The sequence below is a fragment of the Pipistrellus hanaki genome, assembly GCF_964339955.1.
Source record: "Pipistrellus hanaki genome assembly, chromosome: 17".
Classification (NCBI taxonomy): Eukaryota; Metazoa; Chordata; class Mammalia; order Chiroptera; family Vespertilionidae; genus Pipistrellus; species Pipistrellus hanaki.
Genome location: NC_140519.1, coordinates 48332476 through 48347535, shown reverse-complemented (window position 1 = coordinate 48347535; position 15060 = coordinate 48332476). Strand labels below are relative to the sequence as shown.

The following is a 15060-nucleotide window of genomic DNA, read 5'->3' as shown; positions in this document are numbered from 1 at the left end:
AAACACACAGTCACACACACAGAAACACACACACATACACACATAGACACACACAGACACATGGCACACACAGAGATACACACACACACAGACACACAGATACAGACACACAGATACAGACACACACACACACAGACACACAGATACAGACACACAGATACACACACACACACAGACACACAGATACAGACACACATACACACATAGACACACACACAGACACATGGCACACACAGAGATACACACACACTCACACACACACAGACACACACAGACACACACACACAGACACAGACACACACAGAAACACACAGTCACACACACAGAAACACACACACATACACACATAGACACACACAGACACATGGCACACACAGAGATACACACACACACAGACACACAGATACAGACACACAGATACAGACACACACACACAGACACACACAGACACACAGATACACACACACACACAGACACACAGATACAGACACACATACACACATAGACACACACACAGACACATGGCACACACAGAGATACACACACACTCACACACACACAGACACACACAGACACACACACACAGACACAGACACACACAGAAACACACAGTCACACACACAGAAACACACACACATACACACATAGACACACACAGACACATGGCACACACAGAGATACACACACACACAGACACACAGATACAGACACACAGATACAGACACAGACACACAGATACAGACACACAGATACACACACACACACACAGACACACAGATACAGACACACATACACACATAGACACACACACAGACACATGGCACACACAGAGATACACACACACTCACACACACAGACACACACACATTCACACACATGCTGCTGCCTCAGAGATCTGGGGGGCTTGCTCCATCCATTTCACGGGCGTATTCGCTCCCTAGCACCCCACGTGCGGGCCCGGGGCCTTGGTGAGCATGTGCCGGTGAGGGGGGTGGGGGGCAGGAGAGCCCCGCGGAGCCTTGGGGACTGCGGGGCAGGCGGGGGGAGGTGACGGTGTGGCTGAGGAGGCAGACACCAGGCCACACGGGGCTCCTGGGAGAGCACACAGCCAGGAGGGGGCTCGGACACCCCAGGAACGAGTTCTCTCCCTCCTCTTCCTCCACCCACAAGCCAGAGGCCTGGGGGCTGAGAGCAGGGCGGCTCCCGCCCCAGCCTGGCCGGAGGAGGCCTCCCCCAGAGTCTAACACGGGTGTCTCCGCAGGGCCAGGCGGGCCTCCCCGGAGCCCCCGGGTTCCCGGGCCTGAGCGGAGAGAAGGGACCGCAGGTAGGTGTCGGGGTGTCTGCCCTGAGCCCCCCTCCTGTGCCGTCGTCCGTGGGGAGCAGCCCCTTTGGGTCTCGGTCCCTGGGGAGTGGGGGTGACTGGGCTGGGAGGGGGGGTCCTGGGGTTCAGGGAAGGAAGGGCCAGGCCTCTGGGGGGAGCTGGGACCGGACAGTGGCAGGTGGTCTCGCTGGAAGGGGGTCAGGGTTGGGGGACGAGCCCATCAGGGGCTCCCCACTCTCCTCCAGATGCTCCTGGCTCCACCTGTGGTTATGGGGGGACAGAGTGGGGGCGGGGCGGGGGCAGAGGGGAGGTGGCCCTGGGGCCTCTGGTCGCGCTGGAGCAGCCGTGCTGGAGCCGAGCTCACGCTTCCTGTGTCTGTGCCACAGGGAGAGAAGGGCGGCCCGGGCCCCCCGGGACCGAAAGGCGACCGAGGCGACAAGGTAGGCGCTGGGGCCGGGCGTCGGGGACATAGTGGGGGCCTCTCCGCTGTGTGTGTGAGCTCCGTGGGGAGAGGGGAGGCCGGGGCCGGGGCCCGAGGGAGGCCTGGGCTGTGACCTGGTCCCACCTGCGGGAGGCTGAGGTCTCCTCTGACCCGCCCTGGCCGGCTGCCCGGAGACACAGGGAGGGGCCTGTGCTCACCCTCCCCCCTGCACCGCCTGGGCCTGTCCCCCAGGGTGCAGCCCCCTCCCCTCACCCTCCCCCCTGCACCGCCTGGGCCTGTCCCCCAGGGTGCAGCCCCCTCCCCTCACCCTCCCCCTGCACCGCCTGGGCCTGTCCCCCAGGGTGCAGCCCCCTCCCCTCACCCTCCCCCTGCACCGCCTGGGCCTGTCCCCCAGGGTGCAGCCCCCTCCCCTCCATCCCTCCCCCCTGCACTGCCTGGGCCTGTCCCCAGGGTGCAGCCCCCTCCCCTCACCCTCCCCCTGCACCACCTGGGCCTGTCCCCCAGGGTGCAGCCCCCTCCCCTCACCCTCCCCCTGCACCGCCTGGGCCTGTCCCCCAGGGTGCAGCCCCCTCCCCTCACCCTCCCCCCTGCACCGCCTGGGCCTGTCCCCCAGGGTGCAGCCCCCTCCCTCCCCCTCCCCCCTGCACCGCCTGGGCCTGTCCCCCAGGGTGCAGCCCCCTCCCCTCACCCTCCCCCCTGCACTGCCTGGGCCTGTCCCCCAGGGTGCAGCCCCCTCCCCTCCCCCTCCCCCCTGCACCGCCTGGGCCTGCCCCCCAGGGTGCAGCCCCCTCCCCTCACCCTCCCCCTGCACCGCCTGGGCCTGTCCCCCAGGGTGCAGCCCCCTCCCCTCACCCTCCCCCCTGCACCGCCTGGGCCTGTCCCCCAGGGTGCAGCCCCCTCCCTCCCCCTCCCCCCTGCACCGCCTGGGCCTGTCCCCAGGGTGCAGCCCCCTCCCCTCACCCTCCCCCCTGCACTGCCTGGGCCTGTCCCCCAGGGTGCAGCCCCCTCCCCTCCCCCTCCCCCCTGCACCGCCTGGGCCTGTCCCCCAGGGTGCAGCCCCCTCCCCTCCCCCTCCCCCCTGCACCGCCTGGGCCTGTCCCCAGGGTGCAGCCCCCTCCCCTCACCCTCCCCCTGCACCGCCTGGGCCTGTCCCCAGGGTGCAGCCCCCTCCCCTCACCCTCCCCCTGCACCGCCTGGGCCTGTCCCCAGGGTGCAGCCCCCTCCCCTCACCCTCCCCCTGCACCGCCTGGGCCTGTCCCCAGGGTGCAGCCCCCTCCCCTCACCCTCCCCCTGCACCGCCTGGGCCTGTCCCCCAGGGTGCAGCCCCCTCCCCTCCCCCTCCCCCCTGCACCGCCTGGGCCTGTCCCCAGGGTGCAGCCCCCTCCCCTCACCCTCCCCCTGCACCGCCTCGGCCTGTCCCCCAGGGTGCAGCCCCCTCCCCTCCATCCCTCCCCTCTGGCTCCGCAGCCCGGGGGGGCGCTGTCCACAGACAGGGTGTGGGCGGGAAGGCTGGTCGGGCCCGCTGCTCCCCGGCCGCTCCGAGATGCCGTTTCCCGGGGAAACCTCATTTCCAGGGTGCGAGGGGCTGGGCGCCACCGTGACCCCCTCATCGCTCCCGCAGAATTGCGGGGGTCACGGCGGAATCCCATTCGGGCTTCCCGAGAATCTGGGCTGCTCTCCTTCCCCCCAGAGGGTTAGGTCGTGACGGGCCATTCTGGTCAAATATCAGGTGATCCTGTCGGCTTCTCAAAAGGCAAGGCGTTATGTGTCTGCGTATTTTATAGTTGGGAATCTGCCCGTCCGCCTGTCCGTCCATCCATCGCCCAGGTGTGGGGGGACAGGTGGGTCGGCGGGGCGGCCGGTCACGTGCTTTCTGTTTCTCCCTCAGGGTGAAGCTGGTCCGGCCGGCCCCCCGGGACTGCCCGGAACAGTAAGCGCCTCTGCTGCTAACCTCCTTTCCACCCCTAGGGCATCGGGATGCCCCCGTCCCCCCCTCACCGCCACACACACACACACACACACACACACACACACACACACACGCTACTTAGTGACCAGCAGCTTTTCAGTAGACTGCCAGCAGCCGGACCTAGTCCTCGGTTTCAGTCCAAAAATACCGTGCCAGCTCTCCAGCGCCCCCTGTGCCCACCCTTTATCCTGCCCGGCACGCACACTGCCACGTATCAGAGCCCTGGCCAGGCCCTGTGGACACACACCCGCCTGGCACGGGGGGAACTGAGGCCCGGAGACCAGACTCGTTGGGCACGGGGGGGGGGAGGGGGCGGTGTGAGCCAGGCATCGCAGTGTCAGAGGGAGACACGGAGCCGCAGGGCACAGGTCAGTGATGCTGTCAGAACCCAGGAGGCTTCGGGGAGAGTGACGAGGGGCCTGACATGTACTGGAGGGCCAGAGGGAAATGGGGTCTTCGATGTCAGCCCACATCACTCAGCCACGTGGGAACACAGGTTTGGACCATAAGGTCAAGCTCACAACCTCGGCCTTTGTTATCATTGTGCTGAGAGGCTCTGCCCTCCAAGCTGGGACTCACACGTGGCTTTGCCATGAGAGGACGGTGCCCTCTCAGTCCCAGGCTGGAACCTGTCCGCACGCTGTGGCCGCTCTTCACAGTGGGCCCGGTGTCCGGGCATAGCTCTGGCTACACGCACCAGTTCAGGTCTCTCCCTCTCCCCCCTTCTCCCCCGCCCCCAGAGGAGGGTGTTTCACCCCCCCTTACTGCTGAGGACGAGACGCTGGCAGGTGCCAGAGGTCATGCGGGTTCTAGGCAGGGTGACCGGTCTTGAGCTCAGACCCTGTGATGCCAGGGTCCCAACGTCTAACCACTGTGCTTTCCTGTCTTAACCAGAGTGCAGGGGCTTCAGGGAAACGTGGTTCTAATGTAAGGTGACCAGACATCCCGCTTTTGGCAGGACAATCCGATTTTTAACAATTTGTCCCACGTCCCTCCACGGCATTTTAAAAAAGTCCAGAAGATTTAGTAAAAGAATCTTTCCAAAAACCGGGACTTTTTAAAAGCGCCGAGGAACGTGGGACACATTGTTAAAAATTGGGACTGTCCCTCCCAAAGCGGGACGTCTGGTCACCTATTCTAATGTCAGGGCTGGTGGTGAAGGACGGGGGTGTGGGGGGGGGAGCTGTGTTCCCCGGCTCAGTCCTCAGGGCGGGTTTCAGCGCGGATTCACGTCTCTCTCGTTTCTGTGGTTCCTTCCAGCCTTCCTTCTTCACCCCGTACCCCAGGACGCCGGTAAGTGGAGCGGCTCCGTGGGCCCCTGGCTGTGACCCCGGGTGCTCTGGGGCTGGGGCTCGGCTGGGCCCTGGCTCTGCCCACCACGCCGGTCACCGCCGGCCGTGCCGGCAGCCGGGGGAGCAGGCCGTGTGAGGGGCAGGCTCCATGTCCGGGGCCCGAGGGCACCTCCCCGCGGCCCAGGCCCAGGGCAGACCTTGGGGGTGACTCCCTCGTCCCTCCACGCAGGCCCTGTGGTGTGGAGGGAGCAGGATCTTGGGGGGCTGGGGGGGGGCATGAGTGGCAGAGTGAGGGGGTGTTGGCAGTGATGGGGACCGGAGCGGGCAGTGAGGGGCGGGCCTGAGAGAGGCTGCTCGGAGGACCGGCAGGCCTGATGGGCGGTGACCGGCCGCCCAGGCTCTCTGACGCAGGTGCTAGGACGTGACCCCCGAGTGCCAGGCTCTGGGCGGGGGTGGGGGGGTGGGGGGGGTGGAGGGGCAGGGTGAAGCCACACAGATAGGTGCAGACCTGCCACCGCAGCCGCCCCACGGAGGAGCAAGGACGCTCTGCGGGCCTGTGTCTGTGCACGAGGGCGTGGCTGGCTTGGGGCTCAGTTACCCGGAAGGGGCCCTTCTTGGCCTGAGGCCTGATGAGTGGGAATCAGAACGGAGTGGAGGAGCTGGGGGGGGGGTGCATGCAGGGGGCAGGGGGCAGGGGCTCTGGGCGGTCTGCGGTGGGTGGTGCGGGGTGCCCTACCTGTGCTTCCCCACCACCAGGGAGAGCAAGGACCGAAAGGAGAGAAGGGGGACCGCGGTGTGCCCGGTGAGCCGGTGAGTGCCCCGTGCCCACGCCCCATGCTCCCTTCCCCCCGCTCCCCCCTTCCCCCCAGAGACAGGACGTCCGAGGCCCAGCAGCCCCGGAGCCAGCCGAGCCCCATGTGGTCCATTCCTCTTCCCTCGGGGCCCAAGGACGCCCCCATCTGTGGCTCTCTGCTCACTCCCTCTGCGCAGTCCTCCCCGCCCCCCTGCACAGAACGGGGGTGGGGGATGGGGGACGTGGGGGGGGGGAGTGGCTCGTTCATGGCGACTGTGTCATTGCAGGGGCCGCAGGGCGAACTCGGGCCTCCGGGACCCGCTGGGCCGCCGGTAAGAAAGCCTCACCCCACCCACTGGCCCCAGACGCAGAGATGCCCACAAGCCCCTGTCCCTCTGTCCCTCCCTGGCCCCCGGCCCCTAGCCCCACTGGCCTGCCATTGCAGGAGCACCCACCAGAGGGCGCTGGCACAGTGCTTCTGGGACCTCCAGCCCAGCACCCAGGGGTGGACTGGTCTCCCCAGAGCGCCCCAAAACACAGCCCCCCGCCACAGGGCGGCCCTGACCCCAGGCCCCTGGGTGTCCTTCTCGTCACTGACGTGTGGGTTAGGAGGGCTGGGCTGGGCCACACCGCCTTCCTTCCGGCTCCGCGCCGCCCTCGGGACGGCTCCCGGCTCCCGAAGGCTTTTGGGGGGCAGGAGCCCTCTCCGTCCGGCCTGGCCGGCAGCTCCGGGTGGAAAGATGCCGTCGTGTGCCTTTTCCTTTTGGAGTTCTTCTTGGCTTTGGCTTCTTGGCTGTCTGTTTCTGGGGTGGGGTTCAAGTTTTGGGGGACCCGGTGGGGGGACCTGCCTGGGCCAGATCCCAGGGCCCCTGGCTGCCGTGTGCCTGGGCATCTGCCCCTCGGAGCCCCTTTTATGTAAACTCGAAGCGCCATGCTGGTCCTGCGTCCTGGGTGGCGAGGATGGGGTGCAGGGCCACGTGCCCGGCCTGCTTCCTGCACCGCAGACCCTCCCTGTGGCTTCAGTGTGGGCCGCCCGGCTGGCCAGCAGGGGGCGCCGAGAGGCCCTGCGTGGGGACGCGGACAGTGTTGCCTATAATGTACCCTCCCTCCGCCCCCGTTTTACTTCCCCTGCAGGGCGCCAAGGGACAAGACGGTGCACGCGGAGCCGCTGGAGACCCCGTGAGTCCCGCCCTGCCTGTCTCCTCGGGGCAGGAGGTGGAGGGTCGCCCAGGAGGGACCCTGTGCTTCGTTCTGGGTGACTGGGGGGAGGGGAGGAAGGGGGAGAGTGTGCCCCCCACAGGGAGGGCAGGCCTCCCTACACCCCAGCGTTTCAGGGCCCAGGTGTCCACGCGCCCCACCCTCCTCCACGCCCTCGGTGATGCCCACGCAGACACCACTCCCAGATGCATGGCTCTGTGACGTGTGCTTGTGTGCACAGTCACACGCATACGTTCCAAAATCCGGTGCACGCACTGCACTGTGTGTATGGACGCCCGATCTGCAGACGCAGCCATGAGCACAGACACGTCTCCATGCACACCCTCCATGCACATGCCTCGGACGCTCCTGTGTGTCTGCCCCGCCTGGGCCCGGAGCGTCAGGGGTTGACACGTGTGCCCTGGCCACTAGAGTTCTGTCTCCCGGGGGCAGTGGTGCGGGGAGAGCCGCAGGCACTGTCCCCTCACTCCCGGGCCCGATGTCCGGCGATAAAGTGCTTGCATGACCAGGCTGTGGTGCACGTGGCCTCGTGGGAGCAGGTGGGCCACGGGCAGTGACTGGTCGGAGGGCAGGTGGCAGCTCCTCCCTGTCGGAGAGGCGGCCCCGGGCCCTGCTGTCTGGAGGAAGTGGACGTCCAAGGCCCGCAGGGAACGGCCTCCACACCTCCAGAGCCCCCGCTCCCCACCCCAGTGTCCACCCGCCCGGAACCCCCTCACACGCCCCCCTGGAGTCTGTGCCGGCCTTCGGTGCCCAGGTCATGTCCACTTCCTTCAGCAAGCATCCCTGGTTCGCCAAAGCCACCATGCACACACACACACGCACACACACACCCCGTCTCTGTGCCCAGGGAACCTCCCGAGTCCTGCCTACCCTGTCCCCCCTCCGTGCCAGGGTCCCACATTTTGGGGTTCGGCTCCTGGGGGTGCTAGGAGGAGGCTCCTCTTACCGTGGAGGGAAATCTCGGGCTACGCGGAGTCCCAGCCAGTCCTGGGGACTGCGTGCAGGCGGTTGGGAGAGGATGGGGTAGGTCTGTGAGCGGCGCACCGGCCTGTCTGAGCTTCTTCTGCTTCTGAACAGGGCGCTCCTGGTCCCCTAGGGCCCCCCGGTCCCAGCGGCCCCCCAGGAAGTGTGGTGAGTAATCGGGGCCGGGGCAGGGCCTGGAAGGTCTCAGCTTCTGCATCTCCCGAGTGGAGGAGTAGGTGGTGGGTTCAGAGTTCACACCGCCTGCCCAGGCTCTGCCCGCCGTGGCCCAGGTGGCCGGGAGGGACCAGCTTAACCTCCCGCAGCCACGGCTTCCCTCTCCTGCGGGAAGACGCCGGGCGGAGCTCCCGAAGGGGACTGGGCCTGGGCCAGCCTGGGCCAGAAGGACCGGGGCTAAGAGCAGCGGTCGCCCACCTTTCGGACCTCATGGGCCGCCAGTGGTCCCCAGACATGGGGTGGTGACCCTGGCTTAGAGGACAGAGGCGGGCGCTGAAGTGCCAGGCTTGGTTCTGAGCACCACACGTGTGGCCGTGTTCACCCTCCCCATCCGGGGGGTGGGTATGGCTGTGCCCCGTTGGCACTGGGGGAAACCGAGGCACCGGAGGCTGAGCCCAGTCCTTAGCGGTTACTGTTGCTGCTCCCAAGACAGTGGTCTGCAAACCGCAGCTCACGAGCCTCATGCGGCTCTTTGGCCCCTTGAGTGTGGCTCTTCCACAAAATACCAGGTGTGGGCGCTCACATACAGTGCGATTGAAACTTCGTGGCCCATGCGCAGAAGTCGGTTTTCGGCCTGGGCAAGTCTATTTTGAAGAAGTGGCGTTAGAAGGAGTGGGAATGTCGGTGTCATGTGGCTCTCGAGCCGCGGTTTGCCGACCACTGTCGCAGGGCATCACCCCACTCCACCCCACCCCACCCCATCCCACCCCACCCCGCCCGCCTCCTTGTGCACCACCCACTTCCGGGAGCCGCCCTCCTTTGCTGGCGTTTCCCTGGCATCACCGACCGCCTTGTCCAGCCACACGGCATGTGGGCCCAGCTGCCCAGGAGCAGCCCTGACCGCGGGGGTGTAGATGCCAGCTCCACGCTGGCCCCCGGGCCCAGGCGGCACTGAGCACCTGCCGCCCCCCCCTCCCCCCCCCCGCCCCATCCCTGGGTGCATCCCTTGAACACGTGTCCTTGAGCCTTGTCTCTGGGCGCACCAGTCACACAGCTGGAGGTCTCCTGGCCAGCCTGTCCTCAGTCATCCTCATCCTCCCCGTGTCCCCTGAGCCACCCCTCCCCACCCTCTGAGAGCCGCAGCCTGGGGGCAGAGTGGAGCGTGCTGGGTGCACAGGGTCAGTGTGTGAGCAGAGCAGGACCAGCCGCTGTGGGGCCGGGCGGGGGCGGGGGGGGGGAGCCAAGTCAGGAACGGGACCCACGGGGACAGAGCTGTGGTCACTGACTAAAAAGGGGCCTGGTCCCCCTCCTCTGGCGGCCACCGTTTCAATAGCTTTTTCTCCTCCAGGGCCCCCCTGGAGTCAGAGGCCCCCCTGGGAAAGACGGGGAGCGCGGCGAGAAGGTAAGACAGGGTGGTCTGAGCACACAGCCGGCAGACCCATCTGGGAAGCAGGGACAGAGGCGCCTGCACTGCCCTCCGTGGGGAAGGAGCTAGCAGACCCACCACCACCTCACATCACCCTCACAGCAGACCTGTCAATCACACCCCCCCCCCCCCCATTTCACAGACATGCAGACTGAGGCTCCGAGATGCACTGAATTCCCTGTCACATAGCCCAGCAGCCAGGTCCGTCCGGCGCTAAGTCCCACGTTCTCTGATCTCAGTGCACCAGGCACGCCTTTGCGTGCAGCCAGGCCCCAGGGGGGACCATGAGGAAGCACATCAGTTCTTGGGGAGAAGAGGGACAGTGTCCACCCGGAACACCAACAGTGAGCACATTCCACCTCTAGAGGGAGCCAGACAGCTGTCCATGGCTGAGGGCGCCTGGCTGAGGGCCAAGGCTGGCTGTGCAGAGCAGTGCAGACCCCTGCCCCCAGGCAGGCTCCTTCCTGTGTGTGAGCAGGGCTGGGGGAGCCCGGGGCCGCGGACTCCCCAGGCCCGGGAGAGGCCCCCTCACTTGCTCTGCGTCCTCGCTGCACCTCCCCTGTCAGGCTGCGGAGGCCTCGGGGCGCCCTGCCTGGAACAGAGGTCCCTGTGGCTCCTGGGGCCCTCCCCGGGGTTCCGCAGCCAGAGCCGCCACGGTCAGAGAGCATGAGTGTTGCCTGGAGCGAGCGAAAGCCCAGCTCCCTCCCGGAGCAGGCACGCCGGGCGTGGGAGCTCCTGGCAGAGGAGGAGGGAGGGCTGTGAGGGAGCCGCACCGCTGGGCGCCCTGGGCGGGGGCGGGGCCGAACACCATGGCGCCCCCTGCGTGCCCGCGTCCACCGTGCCTTGGTTTGCTCCGGCAGCTCTAAGAGAGGGTGCAAACTGGTGTCCTAAACATCACACATGGACCGCTCACCCCCCCACCGTCTGGGGTCTCTCCCACCTCTCTCCTCACCGAGTGGCTGTCTGGCCCTCCTCCCCCCCCCCCAGTCCGGACCCCACAGGGACTTCCCTCTGCGCCCCTCTGTGGCAAAGGCCCCTCCTCACAGGACTCGGGCTCATAGTGGACTCAGGGTGCGTGCCCTGACCCAGTTAGCTATTAAAAATGAGCTAATGCTGATGCCAAAACCGGTTTGGCTCAGCGGATAGAGCGTCGGTCTGCGGACTGAAAGGTCCCAGGTTCGATTCCGGTCAAGGGCATGTACCTTGGTTGCGGGCATATCCCCGGTGGGAGGTGTGCAAGAGGCAGCTGGTCGATGTTTCTCTCTCATCGACATTTCTAGCTCTCTCTCTCTCTCCCTTCCTCTCTGTAAAAAATACATTAAAAAATTTACACACATACACACACAAAAAAATAAACTAATGCTGAAACCGGTTTGGCTCAGTGGATAGAGTGTCATCGGCCTGCGGACTGAAGGGTCCCAGGTTCAATTCCGGCCAAGGGCATGTACCCTGGTTGTGGGCACATCCCCAGCAGGGGGTGTGCAGGAGGCAGCTGGTCGATGTTTCTCTCTCATCGATGTTTCTAGCTCTCTATCCCTCTCTCTTCCTCTCTGTAAAAAATCAATAATAATAATAATAAAAATAATAAAATAAAATAAATGAACTAAGAAACTGGTTATCAGTGGAGGTGTCGGGCTAGGCCCACAGCATGTGACCCGGGGGACACAGGAAGGCTGTCACATGCCATCAGAACGCCCGCCCACCCCGCGGGCTGCCTCGCCAGCGGAGGGCCGGTCCCTGCGTGCGGTTGATCCTGGCACCTGTCCATTTCCTTCCAGGGAGCAGCTGGGGAAGAGGGGCGCCCGGGGCCGGCGGGCCCCCGCGGGGATCCTGGAGCTGCCGGGCACCCCGGGCCTCCGGGGGCGGGGAAGGACGGAGAGCCGGTGAGTCAGGGGCAGCCCGGCGGAGCCAGAGGCGGGAAGTCAGACAGCGCCGGTGGGGCCGGCGGGCGGGAGGAGGCTGTGGTGGGGGACACGGTCTCCCGGGCATTGCCCGCCAGGCTCGGGGTCACATGGACGAGGTAGGTGGTGGGGTCAGGCCTCTCCCCTGAGGGCCCGATGCCTCAAAAACAGGGTGTTTCCCGCCCACAGTGAGGTGCGGGGAGCCGCCTGCCCATCGGTCCTCCCCACCAGCAGAGGGTGCCCACGGCGGACACAGGCGGGCGGGCACCAGGCGGGCGGGCAAGGCCTCTCGTGCTCGATGACCGTCCTGTCCCCTTGCTTCCCAGGGGCCTCGGGGGCCGCCCGGACTGCCTGGACCTCTTGGCACCAAGGTACGGTTCCCCGGCGCAGCTGTGGGCGCCGGTCACACTGGTAAAGCTCCGCCGTCAGCGCCTCTGGGCACCTCAGCCCCCTCCGGGTCCTCATCCCCCACGTCCCTCTCCACGGGCGTTTGGGAGAACGCTCTGTTTGTTTCTGATTGATGAGGGTCCTAAGGTGCAGAGAGGTCATGGGGCTGACCCAAGGTCATAGGACCAGCTCCACATTGTCCCGGGACTGGACCGAGAGGCAGCCAGCGGCCCGCTTGAGGTCTTCCTACCTGACCACCCCCCCCACCCCCCATGGGCATACGTCCTTCCCGGAGCTGACCTCTGCGTCTTGCTTTTCTCTCTCCAGGGGGACCGAGGTGCCCCCGGGATCCCTGGCTCTCCGGGCACCCGCGGTGATCCGGGCCTCGGGGTTGCTGGCCCTCCTGTGAGTTCCCTTCATCCAGCATCCTGGGGTGGGCAGCTTGCAGGAACGCAGACCCATGTGCATGTGTGTGTGTTCCCATGCAGGCGTGTGTGTGCATGTGTGCATGTATGGGCACATATGCATGCGTTTATGTGTGCACCTCCTAGTAGAAGGGGGAGGGGCACCCCCGCAGCTTCAGCCCTGTTTCCCCCAGCCCGACCCCGGCAGGAAGGGGTGCAGCCCAAGGACGCTGGGTGCTGGGTGCTGGTTCCTGCCCCAAACGAGAGCTACAGACCAGGGAGGGGCTCTGCGTCAGGAGCCTCATGGGAGCCAGGACAGGGTGGTTACCCGGCGGGTGAGGGGTGGGCCGGGGCCTGCAGGGAGGTGGTTACCTGCCCCTGTAAGGAAGCCCCGGCTGGAAGTAACCCCCAGCACTCTGAGGCGCCTCTCCGCCAGCTCTGCTGACGTGCGTGTCTGCTTCCAGGGCCCTTCCGGACCCCCCGGAGACAAAGGCCCCCCGGTACGTGTGACGTGGGCGGGGGCCGCTCCCTGCAGCGGTCCCTGTGACGAAGCGGGTTTACATGGAGGGCTGGGACCCGGGGTAAAGCAAACCCCTGCCATTAGGGGGCAGACGCCCCGCAGTGAGCGTGCACCTGCAGGGGAGGGGGAAGGCGGGGTCCCTGTCCGCTGTCTCCTGTGCCGTGCGTGGGGCAGACTGGCTGGCTGCGCTCCGCAGCATCTCGGCATCGCAGAGGGACGGCCGAGGGGGCCACAGGCTCGTCAGAGCCCCAGGAGCACTGATGTTTAATCCAGGCTCCATCAGCACAGCCACGCGCAAACCAGGGAACCCTCTGACCCAGTCAGGGGCACGCTCCGCCCCCCAGCCCATCCCCGAGACCCCATACTGAACGCCGGAAAGCCACAGGGCCTCTTCTCCTCTCTCTCCCCAGGGACCGCGAGGCTCGCCCGGGTTCCCCGGCCCCCAGGGCCCCGCTGGCCAGGATGTGAGTAGAGCGTGGGTCCGGGCTGGGTCCGGAATGGCCTCTGGTGCCCACACATCCACGTTGCCCGGGGCCCTGGGCCTGGCATTCTCACAGCCCCGATGGCAGACGGGCCTCCCCCCTGCCAAGTGGGCCGCCCACCTGAGCTTGGGGCGGGATGGCAGGCATTTAAGATAGGCGTGTGTTTGTGCGTGTGTGTGTGTGCGCACACGTGTGTGTGTGTCTGTGCACGCGTGCACACGTGTGCACACACTCTGTGCACCAGTTGTTTGCAGTTTGTGTTGGGACAGGAGTGGGAGGAGGGGTAGCACTCTGTCCTAAGCACCCCTGGCACCTGACCGTTTCCTGGGAGACAGGAAGTCGGTCGGTGCCAGCCGGCACAGTTGGGTGGTTTCTTTTCCCCACGGAATCCCCTTGCTGGCAGAGGTCGGCGGCCAGGTCACGTGTCCTCTCTCTCTTCCCGTAGGGCGTTCCAGGGAGTCCCGGCGAGCGGGGGCCTCCGGGCACACCAGTACGTCCTCCCCTGCTCCTGGTGAATTCTGGCGGCCGGTCAGGGCTCCAGCGGGAACAGCAGGCTGCTCGGGCGGCTCAGGGGCCTTCCCGGGGCCTTTTCCTGACGCTGTGGGCAGGGGGCTGCATGAGGAGTGCGATGCAGAGACAGGCCACAGGCGAGCCGGTGCCCTGTTGGCCTGTTTCAGGGCCCGAGAGCGAGAGTGGCCGTGGTGGGAGCTGTAGCCCTGGGTCCAAAGCCAAGGCCAGGGGGTGGTGGGGGGTGCGGGAGGCCCGCTGTGAGCTCAGGAGCCCTCCACGTGGCCTGCAGGCGTGAATGGGGGTGGGGAGAGGGGCACCAGGAGCAGAGGAAGGAGCAGGAGAGGACTGGGGACCAGAACGGACGATGGACGATGTCTGTCAGACTGGGGAGGGCTGGCCGCCTGCACGGTCCCTGCCTCAGGAGTCCTCTGTGGCTCCCAGGCTTGTGAGTGTCAGGGGACAGCCCAGGGGTGTGAGGAGTCACACTGTGAGGCCCTTTGCTGCCTGAAGATGCTGCCTGCCTGCGTGCGTGCGGGTGCGTGTGTCTGTATGTGCGTGTGCGCGTGCCTGCATTCATCCACTTCTCCCTGGCAGGGCCCCTCTTCGCCCCTCGCTCCCGAGGACGTCCGGCTCCTGGTTCAGGTAAAAGTGGAGTCACCTGCGTGCGTTTTGCAAATGCTGACGGGGGACCGGGTTCTCGAGAGTGTGATAACGTGGAGTGGGGAGGAGCGAGGCAGAGGTTCCGAGGGGTCCGTGCTGACCTTGAGCTCAGGCAGAGGCAGGGCAGGGTCCTGTGCGGGTGCCTGGCTTGCTGCTTTCCCGGACGTGCCGCCGGTGGGAGAGTGGGCCGGGCCTCCTTTGCTCCGCCAGTAACTGCTGCGTGTTCTCTCCCAGGACGTGTGCAAGGACTGCCCCCCGGGCCCCCCGGGCCTGCCCGGCCTGCCGGGCTTTAAGGGGGACAAAGGGCTCCCGGGAAAGCAAGGGAGAGACGGCACGGACGGGAAGAAGGTGAGGAGCTGTCAGTCCCGTGTCCTCTGGGAGGTCCCAGGGCTGCTGCCCGTTCCAATGGGCCAGCCCCGTCCTGGGCGTGGCCCGGGGGGCGGGGTCGCTGGGCCGTGGGAGGGCCCCGCTGCCACATGGCTGACCACATTGGCTGTGGGTCCACCTGTGAGTCCACAGCCAGCGCCCTCTGCTCCGGGCGCTGGGGCGGACACACCCCAGGGGGAGGCCCTCGAATAGAAGTCGCAGGGTGATGGGT

The 15060-nt window shown here is 66.2% G+C and overlaps 1 protein-coding gene across 1 annotated transcript in view; it reads left to right on the top strand.

The window, feature by feature from the left end:
• COL22A1 (collagen type XXII alpha 1 chain) overlaps nt 1-15060 on the top strand; it is a 96633-nt gene that overhangs the window by 61281 nt on the left and 20292 nt on the right. Inside the window, 17 exon segments of the mRNA XM_084864771.1 lie at nt 1262-1324; nt 1708-1761; nt 3652-3693; nt 4993-5025; nt 5781-5834; nt 6105-6149; nt 6952-6996; nt 8113-8166; nt 9521-9574; nt 11377-11481; nt 11826-11870; nt 12214-12291; nt 12755-12790; nt 13221-13274; nt 13738-13782; nt 14397-14444; nt 14697-14810. Of these exon segments, the coding sequence (XP_084720897.1) occupies nt 1262-1324; nt 1708-1761; nt 3652-3693; nt 4993-5025; nt 5781-5834; nt 6105-6149; nt 6952-6996; nt 8113-8166; nt 9521-9574; nt 11377-11481; nt 11826-11870; nt 12214-12291; nt 12755-12790; nt 13221-13274; nt 13738-13782; nt 14397-14444; nt 14697-14810 (969 nt within the window).